General features: G+C 36.2%; 3 protein-coding genes across 10 annotated transcripts; 2 read left to right on the forward strand and 1 right to left on the reverse strand.

Moving 5' to 3' along the window:
* Positions 1-565: 565 nt before the first annotated feature.
* LOC105646155 (protein SHOU4) lies at positions 566-5055 on the forward strand. 2 transcript variants are annotated; one of them, XM_012231952.4, is made up of 5 exons: positions 566-840; positions 2035-3125; positions 3499-3654; positions 4163-4374; positions 4518-5055. In XM_012231952.4, exons 2-5 carry the CDS (start codon positions 2226-2228, stop codon positions 4708-4710), a joined length of 1461 nt encoding a protein of 486 aa, XP_012087342.1. In that variant the 5' UTR covers positions 566-840; positions 2035-2225; the 3' UTR covers positions 4711-5055. The 2 variants fall into 2 exon arrangements, with proteins under 2 accessions (XP_012087342.1, XP_012087343.1); XM_012231953.4 differs by having other exon boundaries at positions 2154-3125.
* A 243-nt stretch (positions 5056-5298) lies between these two features.
* LOC105646156 (glyceraldehyde-3-phosphate dehydrogenase GAPCP2, chloroplastic) lies at positions 5299-10667 on the reverse strand. The gene is made up of 14 exons (XM_012231954.4): positions 10397-10667; positions 9698-9783; positions 9492-9559; positions 9345-9383; positions 8522-8622; positions 7854-7966; positions 7622-7721; positions 7364-7510; positions 7042-7102; positions 6806-6903; positions 6570-6712; positions 6286-6369; positions 5766-5855; positions 5299-5669 (listed from the first exon to the last, which is right to left on the reverse strand). The coding sequence occupies exons 1-14, from the start codon at positions 10490-10492 to the stop codon at positions 5615-5617; spliced, it is 1281 nt and encodes a 426-aa protein (XP_012087344.1). The 5' UTR covers positions 10493-10667; the 3' UTR covers positions 5299-5614.
* A 1151-nt stretch (positions 10668-11818) lies between these two features.
* On the forward strand, positions 11819-16692 carry LOC105646157 (transglycosylase). Of its 7 annotated transcripts, none has more exons than XM_020684097.3 (13): positions 11819-12353; positions 13045-13245; positions 13394-13444; positions 13823-13953; positions 14067-14183; positions 14345-14464; positions 14647-14756; positions 15023-15192; positions 15287-15340; positions 15527-15636; positions 15957-16055; positions 16135-16264; positions 16349-16692. In XM_020684097.3, the coding sequence occupies exons 2-12, from the start codon at positions 13069-13071 to the stop codon at positions 16223-16225; spliced, it is 1230 nt and encodes a 409-aa protein (XP_020539756.1). In that variant the 5' UTR covers positions 11819-12353; positions 13045-13068; the 3' UTR covers positions 16226-16264; positions 16349-16692. The 7 variants fall into 7 exon arrangements, 5 of the variants coding, with proteins under 5 accessions (XP_020539756.1, XP_020539755.1, XP_020539757.1 ...); XR_016318468.1 differs by having other exon boundaries at positions 11820-12353; positions 16167-16264; XM_020684096.3 differs by having other exon boundaries at positions 11822-12353; positions 15942-16055.
* Positions 16693-16784: the final 92 nt, after the last annotated feature.

Genomic DNA, 16784 nt, shown 5'->3' on the forward strand with positions numbered 1-16784 from the left:
AAATTGGGATCTTTCTATGACTGATTTTATTTTTTAATAGTAATTGAAAAATAAAAAACATTAATAGCAAGTTGTCTGTGACCTGTGAGCATTACCCACAAGTTTTGCCATTAGCGATGGTTCAAAGTCTAAGGAAGCTTCTTTCTCTAATCTTCATTTCCAAGATCACACATTTTCATTTGCTGAGAAACTGTACATGTTCATTAAAACAGAAACCAATTTACATTTCTTTTTTATTCAAGGAAAAGGATCCTTATCTTCTTCATCTAGTTGATTTACAGTTAATTAAATTTAGTGATCTGTTATTAAAATTTCAATTGTATAACATGGTGTAGAAAGGGGCATTATAGGCATTTCAAATGTGGTGTGAAGATCCCATCTGTCATTTCCTTGACCTAGGATTTTTCTTGGGAGGAAGAGAGAAAGTGCAGTGCAGGTTTGTTTGTTTGGGTTGGGATATTATTTATTAATAATAAATAAATGTTAATTAATTAAGGTTTTTGTAATAATTAGAAACAAAAAAATATAAATAAATAAATAAAATAGGTTTGCTTAATAATCATTTTTCCTTGAGTTTGGAGGCTTTTGCCGGACGAGACAACTCACCAGTTGTTGCGGCTCTCTCAAGTGACACTCACAAAAAAGAAAAGATTTTTAGAGGCTTTTACTTTTTAGTGAGAGAAAGATTGAGTCTTTAGAGAGAGAAAGAGAGAGATTTGCTACTAGTGCTACCACCATTGTTTTCTTCTGATTTACCCATGTTGTTGTTGTTGCTGCTGCTGCTGAAGTGGCTGTTAGTGCTGTCTCCTAATTTTCTCCAGATTTCTTCTTCTTCTCCAGGTATGACTTATGGTTATCAATTTTTTCTTCTTCTCCTCCCATTTTGCGCCCTTCTTTCTGCTCTACTCTCTTACTACATTTAAGCTCTCAAGACATACCTTTCTATCTTAGATCTCTCCCATTTTCTTGCTTTTTACCCGAAATATCATTTGGGTATGATTTGTTTTCTCTATTTTAGCTTCAAGTCGGCTCTTTTCATATTGCTTGTCCATACCCTCTTCCATTTGGCCAAATCTTTCTATAAATGTTGGATTTTGATGCCCTTTTTATAGTTTGGTGTAACAGAATCTTTTACTTTGTTTTCTTTTGATTCTAATGAATCCTAGATTTGCCATTTTGTTTTAATATATATGGTAAAATAGCTACTAGTTCCATCAGATCTTAGTTAATTTTCGGTATATTTGTTAGAAATAGTGATATTAGTGTTCCCTCTACTTTAGATTTGGCCTTGTGAAATCGGTTTCTGCTTCTGTCTTCTAAATAGTTCAAGTACTTCACTTTGGAATGCTATATTACAGTCTCTTTGGACGTTGCGAAAGTGCAGTAGAACAGGTAGTTATATCGATTGGGACTCCTTGTGCCAAAATACTGGATCTTAATTCCTGTCTTCACTCTGCTTGCTCGGTCCATCGATTTGAATGATGTGGCTTTTCTTTCTATGGATGGCAGATGTCTGAAAATTGTTTGGTTGACTTCTCTTTGAATAGAAGTCGTATTGATTTTTCATTTCTTACGGACTCAGATTATCCGGGGATTGTAGATGTAACAAATTTGAAAACATTACGTTGAGCAATTACTGGTGGTGTTCTCATGAACCTTGCTGATCTGAATCTGATGTCATCCAATGGAGGTGTTTGGTTTCCACTAATTTCTAGCAGTTTTTCTGCGTGTTGTATTTATTATTTTGGTATCTTGGCTTTACATGGGTTTAAAAGGGCATGCCCTGTCACAATCTAGTTTTCTGTTTCCCCGTTGATTAAAAATTACCTGCGCTTAAGTTTTATTTTATTTTATTTTATTTTTGTTGTTGTTGTTGTTTTGCAGCTGCAACCAAGGCCCATATGTCTCTAAAATGTCACTAAAACTAACTACTCTTACTTACCTGCTTACTTTTCTACATAGCTCATGACTGCATCACTACAAGATCATCTGCATTGTATTTTCTCAATTCTTTCTATGTTTGTGGCATGCCAGGTTCCTTTCCTCAATCAAATTCTTCTTTGAATCCTAGTAGCAGACAACCTAAATGCACGCTTTGATACCATTTAGCGATGAACAATTTGTCTTAGTGCTAAGGTGTTTTTTGTTCTTAGGAGGACTTTGACCACTGCATCTGCCTACAAAGGTTCTTTGTTGTAACATCTACGGTCTCTTAACACAGCTAGATGGGTTCTCGATTCCCATCTCATCAGCTCAGCAATGGCCTTTATGTATCAGGCAGGCCTGAGCAGCCTAAGGAAAGGACTCCAACAATGAGCTCCGTGGCCATGCCATATACTGGTGGTGACATCAAGAAGTCAGGAGAATTAGGTAAAATGTTTGATATTCCTGTAGATGGCTCAAAGTCTAGGAAATCAGGACCTATAACTGGTGCTCCTTCAAGGACTGGATCATTTGGAGGTACTGCTTCACATTCAGGACCAATCATGCCTAATGCAGCAGCTCGGGCTGCCTACACCACATCAGGTGTTGCATCTTCTGGAGGTGTGTCTGGTTCCACTTCATTAAAGAAATCGAATTCTGGACCCTTGAATAGACATGGAGATCCTGTGAAGAAGTCATCTGGCCCTCAGTCTGGTGGAGTAACTCCCTCTGGACGCCAAAACTCTGGCCCCCTTCCTCCTGTCCTTCCTGCAACTGGCCTCATTACATCTGGGCCTATTTCTTCAGGTCCACTAAACTCATCTGGGGCACCTCGGAAAGTGTCTGGTCCTTTAGAATCTATGGGATCAATGAAAGTTCCCGGCTCTGCTGTTGTTCACAATCAAGCTGTAACTGTACTTAGCCAAGAAGATGATTTTTCTTTCAGAAAGAACTTCCCAAAGCCAATATTGTGGTCACTCATTCTACTTTTCGTCATGGGTTTCATTGCTGGTGGTTTTATACTCGGAGCAGTGCACAATGCCATTCTCCTCATTGTTGTTGTGGTTCTTTTTGGTGCTGTTGCTGGTTTATTTATATGGAATACCTTCTTCGGGAGAAGGGCTATCATGGCTTTCATTGCTCGATATCCAGATGCTGAGTTACGAAATGCCAAGAATGGTCAATTTGTGAAGATATCTGGGGTATGCTAATATTTTTTCTTGATTGTTTTTGTGATATAATGTACTTGTCTCTGCTGCTTATTTTCCTCGCATCTATATTATAGATCGCACACATCGCAAGTGCTTAAGGATCTTCTACTGGCCATATTATGATTATGCATTGATAAGCTACTTAGGTTGTTCATCCTATAGAATTAAACTAAAATCTGTATTCCATATGGAGTTTTCTGATGAAAATTGATGAAAATTTTCATAAATGTTTAATTGGGATCGAAGATTTGATTTCTAAAAGATGTGTTTTTGAAGGACTTCTAATTGTGCATGATTTGGCTCTCAGTTATTGCTTGTGTATGCTTAATAAATTTATATTAGAATGTTTCATGCGCTTTTGAAGGTGGTCACCTGTGGTAATGTTCCTCTTGAGTCGTCCTTTCAAAAGGTTCCTAGATGTGTATATACATCAACAAGTTTGTACGAGTATCGAGGATGGGATTCAAAAGCAGCCAACCCAACACATCGTCGCTTTACTTGGGGACTGAGATCATTAGAAGTGAGTAATTGAAATGCTGATTTCATAAAATTAGTTGGATAGTTATTATGTATAGATATATTTTTCATAGATCCCTGGTGTTCCTGGAGTTCATGCCATTTATTTTTCTTTTTGGTACATTGGAAATTCTTAAGGGAAGGGGCCGTTATGAATGCAAACATACACATAGAGGCAAAAATTATACTCAATGCATAGGGAAGAGGTTGCAATCTGGTCATAGTTAGATGTGCCATTTCTAATAACGTCGAGGCATTGCAATCTGGTACATAGTTAGATGTGCCATTTCTAATAATGTCAATTGCCTCTTTTCTGCTATTGAGATTGGTTAGACGTCATCCTTCTATCTGCTCCTGCTTTTCATAGATGTCAACATGGTGCAAGATGCCCATATATTCCAATTACCAGGGGCCTCTTTTGCCTTTTGACTGGAATATAACTTTATTACTTGTGTTTCAAGATTTCCACACCTCTGACGGTAATATTTTATATTATAAATTTTATTTAACAGAGGCGTGCAGTTGACTTCTACATCTCTGATTTTCAATCTGGGCTGAGAGCATTGGTTAAAACTGGTTATGGAGCACGGGTGACTCCTTATGTCGATGACTCCCTCATCATTGATGTCAACCCAAGTACTGAAGAGTTGTCTCCAGAGTTCATTAGGTGGTTGGGAGAGAGGAATCTTTCAAGAGATGATCGAATAATGCGAATGAAAGAAGGGTAAATGATCTAGTCTTTCTTCGTTCAAGCACATTTCTACAATTTGCGCTAGAATATGTGGCTCATATGATAGTTGCTACTTGATGAAAGTGCCATTTGAGATTTTGCAAACGTTTAGAAATTTGAAATGCTGGTTTATGCAGGTATATCAAGGAAGGAAGCACAGTTAGTGTAATGGGAGTCGTTCAAAGGAATGAGAATGTGCTTATGATTGTCCCACCTCCAGAGCCAATTACAACAGGTTGCCAATGGGCCAAATGTATTTTTCCGGCAAGCCTGGAGGGTATTGTTTTGAGATGTGAAGACACCTCGAAGAATGATGTCATACCAGTGTAATAATGTGTTGTAGACTTACACTATACCTTTCTCTTATTCTTTCTATTCACTATTAATATTGATGGCGGTTGAGATGGTAACGGTGGTGGCGGTGGTGGTATTGACAAGTAACGGTAGTGGTGATTGCGAGGAGGGCAGAGGTGTTTTCCCTTTTCCTTTTCTTTCTTTCTTTCTTTTTTTTTGTCCGATTGTATAGTTTTGGTGTTTGGTGCCATTTCATTTTATTTTATTTTTTTACCTAGGTCTCGAAGGCTTTTGTAATGGGGTGGCTTGATATTTTAGGGTATGTTACATGTTTGAGCAGATTGCGGTTATGCTAAATAGAAAGAAAATTGTTGTGAGCTATTCAGCGTATTGCCTTTTTGGTTTTTCATTATTGGCTTGTTTACAGGACAAGTTGGGAATCATGAAAATTTTAGTTTCTTGCGAAAATAATTAACCTTGTAACACAGTTGCACATATTTAAGAGTTCAAAGCCCATGAAATCACATGAGAAGGAACTGTGAATTACAAGCGGTTACAAGTTACAGCAAGTGACAGTAAGTTGTAACACTCTGGACGAATTCAAAATGTATGTAATGCAACGTATGGTTGAATTCACGTCTGTAATTCATTTCCAAAACGTCGTACAATCAACCCAGTGATGCCCATCCTCAACACCAAGTACAACATACAGAGGTGTATTAATAGACAGAACTCAATACATATATGATATCATATTATTTCAAAGTTGCATCTTGGGATGTCCAACTCACTTGATCAGGGGAAAAAATAAGGAAAAAGGAAGCCATTCGGGCAAAAACTTAATCACTATGAAACCTGTAACTACACTTTCGATGAAACTCATAGCATTCGCTAAAATTGCTGCATCATAGCAGCAGTAATCCTAATCAAATAGAATTCCTCAATTGTGTGCTGCCACCAATGCCATGTGCTCTATCAGGTCCAGCACTCGGTTGCTGTGGGAAAGATAACCGTGCAGATCAGAAATCACCGAATGATAAACAATACATGTCATCATACATCATTATCGCAATAAAACACATACACTATACCTGTATCCCCACTCATTATCATACCAAGCCACCATCTTCATGAAAGAGTCGCTCAACCCTATACCAGCTTTGGCATCAAATATGCTTGACCTGGTGTGATACAAGTCAATTAGAATGATCAACATTATTAAATTGATAACTCAAAGAATCCATTCATGTTCACTAGTCATTATTTTCAATCTGATTTGAGCAAAGCACAGGTCTCAAAACACCGAAAGCGTAAAGGACCATTCTAGGCAAAATAGCTGTACAGAAAGGAACCAACTAGCATGGTTCCCAAATTACCCTAAAAGAAGGCAGAAACAATTTAACATATCACATTCACCACATTAAAAAGGGTAAAGAAAAAAAAAAAAACAACAAAATCAGTTTACAAACCAAGCAGTTTCAACTTCTGAAAAAGGAAGACGGCCTTAAGGCATCATATTGCTGATGATCCATTATTGCTCAAAAATGTAGAAGCATACCACACGCAAAAAAAAAAAAAAAGAGAGAGAGAAAGAGAGAAGGGAAGAGAAACCTTGAGTCACCAACAAAATCATTAGAGACAACATCATCATCAGTATAACCAAGAATTCCTTTCATGTGCCCCTCCGAAGCATACCTGTATCAAGAACAGAATGTAACTTTGAGTCAGTGCTGAAAATACTTTTAAAAAAACCAAACAAGCCAAGTGCAATCCAAAACCAATCCCAGCAGGCCCCCCTCCCCCTTTTTTCTCTCTTTCTCTTCTTTTCTCCCCTAACCCAGAGAAAAAAAAAAGGGAAAACAGATAATATCCAAGACCAAGAATAGACGATATACTTAATTGCTGCTTTGACATCTTCATAAGATGCTCTCTTATCAAGTCGACAAGTTAAGTCCACGACAGAAACATTAGGAGTTGGGACACGGAAGGCCATTCCAGTAAGTTTTCCATTGAGTTCTGGAAGAACTTTTCCAACAGCCTGCAATACCAAACCATATAATTATAAAATTCTGTACCAAACAACAAATCCATGTCTCACAAGCACTCAGAAATTCAATCTGTACAGTTGTACCTTTGCAGCACCAGTGGAACTAGGGATGATATTTTGTCCTGCTCCACGACCACCACGCCAATCCTTCATTGATGGACCATCTACAGTCTTTTGTGTTGCTGAACAACAAATACCATAACCATGTTACATACTCATTGATCAAGATGTGTTCATCAAGCCCATGAACTTGTGTGGTAAATGTGTCTACCATCTATACATGCAAGGTGTGTGAGATGAGGCAAGGAGAGGTTAGAAACCTGTAGTTGCATGTACAGTTGTCATTAGACCTTCAACGATGCCAAATTCCTCATGAACCACCTAAAAAATAAGATTATATAATGTAAGATGCATTAAGAGATGAGCTGCTAACACATCAATTTCATAATGCAAAGACAAGCAAGCTGCAAGCAGAGGATGAGGAGCTAATCGATTAGATCTGCTACATTTATTATATAAAAAAAATTAGGTATATCTTCTATCCAGAGTAGCCCATACCAAATGAGTGAGAAAAATAATCACAAATCTAACAACATTGACCAATACACAATAAGTCTTCAAATCTCGGGTTGGTGATCAGACCTTAGCAAGAGGAGCAAGACAATTGGTGGTACAGCTTGCATTAGAAACAACATCCATGTTTGGCTTGTATGTCTTCTCATTTACCCCAACCACAAACATTGGTGCATCAGCAGAGGGAGCTGATATGACCACTTTCTTGGCACCACCCTGCAAAGCAAAGTCAGGGGGAAAAAAAAAAAAAAGCTCCTCTTGAGGTGTGACTATATAAAAGATAGTGACTTTATAGATGCAGGGTAACATCAGATGGATTGTTTATACCTTCTTGTGAGCTGAAGCCTTATCAATTGTGGTGAAAACCCCAGAAGATTCAACCACGTACTCAGCCCCATAATCACCCCAAGGTATCTCTGCTGGGTCCCTGGGCATATCATTTTGATTGTTAGCTTAACAGGCTCATATTGCAATCAAAACCCTGAATAGGGTTTCTATTATGAACTGATTGAGATACTAACAAACATACTCAGATATATACATAAAATTGGGATGGTACCTTTTGCTTGAAACTTTGATTTGTTTCCCATTGATTTCCAAGGTGGACTCATCCAAAACCTTGATGGATCCCTTGTAACCTCCATGAGTAGAATCATATTTGAACATGTAAGCCTGGATAAGATGCATCGAAAGACTGAGTCACAGCCATCCCTTCCCAAATTTAAGTTCGTGACCAACAAAAAAGAAAGAACCCATGATCCCATGACCCACAGAAAAAAAAATTTAGAAAAGATAAAGGAGAAGATATCATATGCTGTCACAAGAAGGTAATGAATAATCAATATTTTAATACACCAACATCCTTTTTAAGTCATTTAAAAGTATCCAATAACAATTATCAAATCACCAAAACATGGATGGAAAGTTATGCACATCTACCCGTTCCATAGAGTAGAGAAAAAAAGGAAAAATAAGTTATAGGGTAACCTCAAAAATGACATTTGACACCACATTAGTGAACTCAGCAGAAACCAACCAAAGAAAACACCACCTTAAGCCATTTCAAAGGACTATTCTCATTCCTCAAATCTCAAGTGCCCAAATATGGCACTGGTTAAACACCATACTTCAATGAAAAATAAAAACTACATTCTACACAAGGATAAAAAGATATACACAAAAACATATACAATAATATATGATTCTATGTAAGACTTTTAATCTTACCATGTACTTGGTATCAATGAAAGGATCATTGACTGCCACCACATCAATATCATCCCTGAAAGTCGCAATTCTCATAACCAGTCTTCCAATACGACCAAAACCTGGACCAGTACAGCATATAAATGTGTCACTATTTGAAGTCAATGAAAAGAAAAAATCATTTAAGAAGCCACAACAACAAAAAGTGAGAAAATATTAGGCTAAAATAATATTATTCACTTCCTGTAGATGACTAAAGCATTAATTTGCCACCCATTGTGCTGATAACTGTAAACATAATTTTTATATGCAGCCACCATCCTATTCTCAATACACTGAAGGAAAAGATTGATAAATGAAATAGAGAACAGCAACCAGTATTAATCATTCTTTTATTTATTTATTTATGATAAATATTTTTCAATAGACCCTCCTCAGATATCCCTTATTTTTCATTAGCATTTGAAGGCCAATCTCTTACGTGACTCCAGAACTAGTTAGAGAGCATTAGAGAGCATCACGAAACACTATCAAACAAAAGAATGACATCAAAAGAAGTGTTTTCCAGTCGATGTAAAATACAGTAATGTCAATCATTAGACATAACTGGAAGTCATCAGGCTCATCCCCATATCATTTTACAATAATATAAGTTATATTACCTTACAAACACAAAACTGACAACATTTCCATCCAATCATACCACAGATAGGTTAAATATACATTCTAAATTCACCAGTAGTTGGTAGACAACTTCTATAAACTTTGAGATTTCTGCAAATTATGCAAACCACCCTGAATAGGCAGAATGGAGCAAAAATTCAATTAATTGTGTGAAGCATACCATTGATTCCAATCTTTGTCTTCCCATCATTTCTTGATTCTAAACAAAGTGAAAAAACAAACAGAATCAGAATATCAGAGAATACACCTTCACAGTCCCAACCAAGTTTGATAAAAGTCAACACTGCCTCCAAATAACAATTCTTACTCAGGATGGTGGGAGGCATTTCGGTTGCTGTGGCCTTGATGGGTTGGAAACTCCTTGTACAGCATGCCCTAAAAGGTTCAAAATGATTTAGCTTACAAAAAAAAAAAAAAAAAAGAAAAGGTGACGTGAACCACATGCGTATGCATAGACAAACATAATAATGTGCACCTATGTCACTGAAACACTGAAGTATTGGGTAACTCAACTGTAACGAAGAAGATCCAGTTGTAAGAGAAGTGCCAAAGATGCTCTTGGAAGATTTTAGATCTCGGTTAACATTAACGCTTGAAACCTGAATAATTTGAGTGGGAATGATAAAGAATAAACTATACACATTTTTAAATCGTAATAAACGGATTACAAAAATCAGTTATGAATAAATTGTTAGATATTCATCTCTACATATTATAGAAAACTAACACATCTACCATGGTTGAGAAATTTCAAAACAAGGAACGCAAGTTTAAACAAAGACAGCGTAAAAAATATACAGCCATTTTTAAGATGAAAACTAAAAACTGCAAAATTCATATTTTCTAATATATATATATATATATATATATATATATATATATATTGGGAATTGAAAATATAAATATTTTGAATGAAAAAATATTGTTTCGCATTTTACTATTTTTTTTATTAATCAGCATAGGTAAGCTGAACTTTCATTTCCTTTTCCATCGATAAGAAATAAAAGCAAAAATAAGAAAACTAGTACTTCCACTTTGAGTTTCCGCTAATGCCTTGTTCCATTTCCTTCACTAACCGAAGATAGCGAAAGTCTCATAATAAATTAAAGAAAAAACAAAAACAATACAAAACAGAGATGAAAGCTAGCTCTAGAAATCAGAGAAGAAATAAATATGCTTAAATACAAAGTTCCGAGTCACGGAAAGCGAAACCTTAAATCGATCGGACGATGAGGAAGAAAGCTCGGCAAGAGAGTCGTCGATTAGAGGAGCTGCGGTAGTAGATCTGAGGAGACTGGAGAAAGCCATTATAATCCGTGACACACCGAGCTCTTCCCGTAGAACCCTAAGAAAAAGTAAAGAGAAACTGTTTTAGGTTGCGGGCGGCTGTTGAGAGTAGGCAGAGGGTGAAATGAAATGAAATAATATTTCTGTTTTTAAAAGCAAAGAGAAGGAGAAGCTGCTTTCTAATAAAAGGCAGCGGAGTTTTTTATGATGGCGAGAAGGCTCTACGTGTTAAAAAAAACTAAATAGTAGTAAACGACAACCGAGTTTTAAGAAGTATGAAAGCGATCCTATATTAGTCCTTTGAGCTCTTATAAAACAGCCGTAGATCAATCTTAAAACCATATCATATGATTCGTGTTTTAATCAAGTGAATTACTCTGACGGTACGTGTGTGAGTGCGGTGGTATGTTAGTCTTAGTAGAAGTTTCAAAAGGGGCGACTGTGTTAATCACGTAGGTGAGTTTGTCGTGTAATGCTAAGCTGACAAATACTCGCCAGGTCGTCCTCGAAAGCCACGTAAGACCGGTATGGGCCATTTTGGGCCCTTTTTTTGGATCCTTTTCAATTTTAAAGAGTTTAAATTGGGCCCCACCTGGTCGGCTAGTCAGGTTCCCCTTCCAACTTCGACTTTTGCCTACAGTATCTATTCTGATGTTTGTTCGGTTAGCAATATAAGGATATTTTAATTTGAGATTCGTTTGATTGTATGAACATTTGTTGGTTTTAATTTTAACTTGTTTTCTTTTGATTAAGAATTAATTTAATTAACATAAAAATAAATTATATAAACTTTATAAGAAAAAATAATAATCATTGGCTAACAAGTGGTATATATATATATAAATTCACTTTTATATTTTATTCTATGCGCAAAAAAAAAAAATATAATATCACTCTAAATTTTACTCACAATATTTATTTATACGTTTGTTCATTGTATGTTTGAAGTAGACATTAAGCATAATGAATAAAATTGAATAATCAAATAATTGCGATAATGGTTGCACTTCCAAATACAACGATCTTTATTTTCTTGATATTCCTCGCTTTTAATTTTATCTCAACACAAAGAAAAATGTATTCCTCACTTTTATACTCGTTACGTTGGGAATAAGCTCAATGGAACTTTGGAGGAAGCTTGATGTTTTTAAAAAATAAAATGCACAAACCCGAACCGGAGGGTTTGGTCGGTGCTTTGAAGTGGGGACGGCCCGTTCTAGAATTGGGCAAAGAGCATAGCAGCGTAAAGCCGACGCATCACGCGGTATTTGGAAATGGAGAAGGTAGTTAGCGTACCCTGTGTGCGTAGTTGGGAACTAATCCATTTCTACACGGGTGGTCCTAACATTTTAGATCTAACCTTTGACGCTTTATTATTCATTTTCGCATATTAAAGGTATATCCTCTGCAACGACAAGCTGTGATTTAGTTAATGCATCGCCGACAAGCCGTCTAATTGGAGCTGGCAGAAGGTCGTGTTTGGACGATAGGTCGTTCTCTTAACAAGACAGCAGGCACGTGAGACGTGTACTGGAGGAGTGAGCGCAAAGGATAATTTTCTGACGTGGAGACTTCGAGAGAAAAAAGCAAACACCAAGGCATTTGCCAATTGTCGTTCTCTCAGACAAACCTCTGCAACCAACACAATTGGCTCGCCACCAGAAAAGAGAAAAACCCATACAAATGAACAAAGAGAAAGAGAGGGAGGAAATAACTCAAACGCCCGTCGACAATGGTCTACCTTGGGTCTCCTTAGACATATCTTTTCCCTTTTCACCTACCTTCATTTTCTTACTCCCGGAAGAAAACCAGATTTCCTTTCCTTTCATTCCATTGCTCCATAGCGGACAAAGCAAAGCAAAGCAAATCTCCCATCAAGCTGGTATCTTTCTGTCTATATTTGTCCTCTTCTTTTTCCTATTTTTATTTTATAGTGTTGGTGTGTTTGTTCAATCTCAAAAATTGGCGAGTGGTGGGTTAAACCAATGCTGTGGAAACAACAAATATGATAATTGCAATACTAATCCTGCGGAATTTTGAAATGATTAATTTCAATTTGTAAATTTACCTCGCCTTTTATTAGTAGATCACATATAATTTCCTTTGGATTTAATAACATATGAATCGGAAAATGGAGGACTGATTGTGTGACTATAATTTGGTGTTGATTATTCCTGATGATGGTTATACAGTGAGGATGCATTGGAATGAATATGGTTAGAACATTTTCCTTTCTTGAAACAGAGGCATTAAATTTCATAACAGCAAGAGAAGTGAAATCATTCTAACTATTAAATGGACCTTAGTTCTTCTCGTTTGCCCCTGGACCTTGACATATTGAGTTTCTGGTTTTTTCTTTACCAATTTTTTGTTGTCAACCTTCATCTTGTTGCATAGTGCGCTGCACATATCATTCCCAGGCAAATTGCACCTTTGATATTTCTGTCAAGTGGCTTCCTCAGCTTGGCTATTCCATTTCTTCAGTTACATAATTGGAATCTGGAATGAATGAGATCTTATACCATTTCTTGATGAACTAATTACACCTTGAAATTAATCCTCTTTCTGGTTAGGTATACCTAGAAGCAGTCTAGAGGATGGGAATCAGCTTCAAATATTGGGATGAGTGTGTTGAACCCCAGGACATGGAAGCAATGTGGCGGGAACCTGAAGTGCTTACTGAATGGTTAGATGCTGGAGAGACTAAAGGACAGAAAGTTCACCTTTCACGGGATCCAGATGGACAGCCTTATTTGACACAGACCGAGATGAAGGTAATCCAAACTGCCTCTCATCATTCAGTTTCTCAATAAGTTGAAGTAATGAGTTCAAATTTAACATTTTCTCCTGCATGTTATTAAATACAAGCCATTGATTTTCATCTCATTTTCTAATTTTGCCTTGCATATTGTAATCCTCCAGGCTGTAGCTGAAATTATTGTCCGCAGACATTTTGACTCGCAGATCCTTCCGGTATGTTCATTTTTGTTAGAAATCAAGCATGCATACAGTAAGTGGTAACATGATTTTGTCCTTCATGTGAGACTACTTGTGTTGAATTTCGACAATGCATCTTGAATATCCTTTTGAAAGGTTCTGCAACTCGTGGTCTTTTCCCATAATGAAAGGAAAATCCCTCATATTCCTCATCTTGTGGCACAGCGCCAGCATGGCTTTGCATGTGCAGTAACATGAAAATATGAAATATTCATGCATAAATCTGAATTTCATCTACCACTTTATGACTTTTGCTTGAACAATTATGTTCCTGGAGTGATTTTAAGACTTAATGATTTCAGCTTATTAATCGCAATGAATTATTCCATTTGCATGCTTCCCTTGTTTGTACAGGCTATGCTCTGTGCTATTGCTGAACTAGCAAGTGACAGGCAGCTGCTTGCTACAAGATACGACAAAAAAACTAAGCAGACCACCGTTGGAATCATGCAACTTTTACCAGCAACGATGGAGTGGCTTATCAGGTATGAAATACATGTTCTCATCCCCTTTGCAGCACACACATGAAACCTTCATATAGATTTTTATTGTTAAGTTATTGTGGTTGTATGAAGTTGTAACTCCAACTTTTTCACAGAGATTTGGGCTACCGGGTATATAAAGGAGAAGGAAATCCAGATATTCTTTATAGGCCTTTTGTAAGTGTATATTTTGGGGCTGCTTACCTTCAATGGTTATCAAATTTTGAGCGACAGTAAGTTATCAACTACAAAAACCACTTGTACCTTTTCGCTTGCAGTTCTTTTGTTGCTTTGTTAGTAAAAGTCATATTTTGTTCTCAACTAACTGACAAAGCTATTTCTGAGTTTTATTAACGTAGGCCTTGGAATATCAACATTTAGAGCTTTTTTTCAGAGAAAGAAGTGAAGAGTTTGTAGTTAGGGCATATAAAGGTGGTATAGAGAAGGCAAATCATAAGTCAACTTTGCAGCATTGGAAACGATACCTTTCAGTTAAAGAAAGTCTTCCATCCAGGTGTTTTTTACACTTATTAATGATAATTCCTTTTTTTAAATGCTAGACATGTTCCTTGCAAAATCTAGTGCACAATGTTTCTTTTTCTTTTTTTTTTTTTTTTAAGATCTTATGTATAATGTTTTAAGAGAATAGACACATGATATTTGAAATTGATTGTCTTTATATCACTGTTTGTACAGAAGATTTGTTGATGATGGTCCTTCAGTAGATAATTCTTGTGTTTCTGTTGCATCGGCTGTACCTATTTCTGCTTCACATAATATAGCAGCATCTTCTTCACAAAAGACAGGTTGTTCTTTTCTTACTGAAAATGTTGATGTTTCAAGTTTTGTTCTCTATTTCTAATGATATGAACTTTGCATAATTAATAACCACATCATTATGTAATTTGATACACATTTAATCATTTTGCAGTCTCTTTGGATTATTTATCTGTAACATAAAAAAATGAAATGTTTTAATAGTCTCATTTTGAGTTTTAGGAATTATATTTGCTCTTAGACTGACATTTTGGATGAGCTCCTTTTGTTACTTTTCGACTCTTTGAGGAAGCAGGTGGTGATTATGTATATTGGGACTCTAGAGCTTCTCCAGAGGACATGCAAGAAATGTGGAATAATTCTGATGTTGCTAGAGAGTGGATAAAATCTGGAGAAAAACGTGGAAAGGTGCGCTTTTCACTTGATAAGGACAAGAGGCTGTATCTTTCCCGGGTAGAAGTGAAGGTATGAAATAACAGACACGAGCATTCCTCCAAATTATTGTTGTTACTATAGATTTTATCATCTTTTCTTAACTGATCAGATAGACCTCATACAGGCAGTTGCTCAAACAATTCTTTCAAAGCACTTTAGCACAAGAGGAGTTAAACCAGTATGTATACGACTTAGCTAGTATGAATTCTTTGTTTTTCAAGCAAATATATATTCACCAGTAAAATATATATCTCTTGATGACACCCATCACATTGCTAATTTGTGCTTCATTTTCTCAATTTCTCCTTCTCTTTTATGTTTAATTCTTAAAGACATTAATACTGTTTTTTTTTTTTTGGCACAGTCAGTCCTCTGTGCTCTTGCTGAGATGGTTAGTTTTCGATTTGTGAATGGTGTTGGACCTCAAATTGGACTAATGGGAATTGACTACTCCACAGCTTTCTGGCTTTACATGTATGCAAATACTGCAACTGAATCTACTCCTACAGTTACACCAATTAAATAATCTGTTAGACATTTTTATTTGCTTTTTGGATAAATCTTATTTTTGGTATTAATGAGAGTGGTATAAGCTTATTCCATCTTCATGCATTTCCATGAGTTTTTTAATTGAAAAATCTTTTAAGCATGAGACTATAAATATTGAACTCCCTTTAGATAATTTTCATTTTTGATTTTTTATGTGGTTTTAGACTAGAAATATAGCCCAACAATATAGTACTGCTGAAATGTGCGTGAACTTTCTAATTTGTGCTTAGGGAATTGGGTTATAGGGCTTACAGAGTTGATTCTGTTGATGATCTAACAAAGCCATTTGTGTCCATGTACTTTGGTGCGGCTTATTTGGCATACCTATCCGAATATGAAGGAAGGTATGTTGCATGTAAAAATATCCTTGTTGTTCTAATCTAAGTCTAATGGAAGAATTTTAGCTGATTAAGTGCTTCTAAGACAGGGAAAGAACTCCACAATTTGTTGTTCAGGCTTATCTTGCTGGGCCAAAGAATGTGAATCTTCAGGAGACTGGTCCCTTTTGGCTTAAATTTGAGGAAGCTTTGAGCAATTACGAAGATATAAAGAAGTATTCACCAACCTATTGGTATTTCTTTCCTAACTATTTGAGAGCTATGGCCTATTTAACTGATAAATTCATCTTTTTATGCAGGGATCCAGGAAGCTGCACCATTTTGTAAGGTGTAAAATAACACCACCTCAACACCATCCGTCCATCAAGTGGTGGTGGGTGATTGATTATAGGCAGTACCCTCAGTGTTCTGGCTTCTCATGTCAACGATAGTTGTCATATACCTTTAAATAAATAATTGTAGTTGAGGATTATGAGCTTTTCATCTTAGAAGAATAAACAATTTTTTGGACAAAGCAGGGAATTCAATGTCAATCAGTATTTCTTTTGCTTGTATTTTGTTAACTTTTATTTTAAAAATTTATGTAAATCAACAACATTCAGGAACATATACTTATGTGGTATATATTTTTTTTTAAGATGCACCTTCAACCCTTGCTTGAGACAATCAATATTTTATAAATGAAATTCAAAAGATGTCCCATTAGAAGGAAGCATTATAGTATAAGACCAATGC

Source organism: Jatropha curcas, chromosome 10 (genome assembly GCF_041381405.1).
Source record: "Jatropha curcas cultivar XTBG-Jc1 chromosome 10, XTBG_Jcur_1.0, whole genome shotgun sequence".
Lineage (NCBI taxonomy): Eukaryota > Viridiplantae > Streptophyta > Magnoliopsida > Malpighiales > Euphorbiaceae > Jatropha > Jatropha curcas.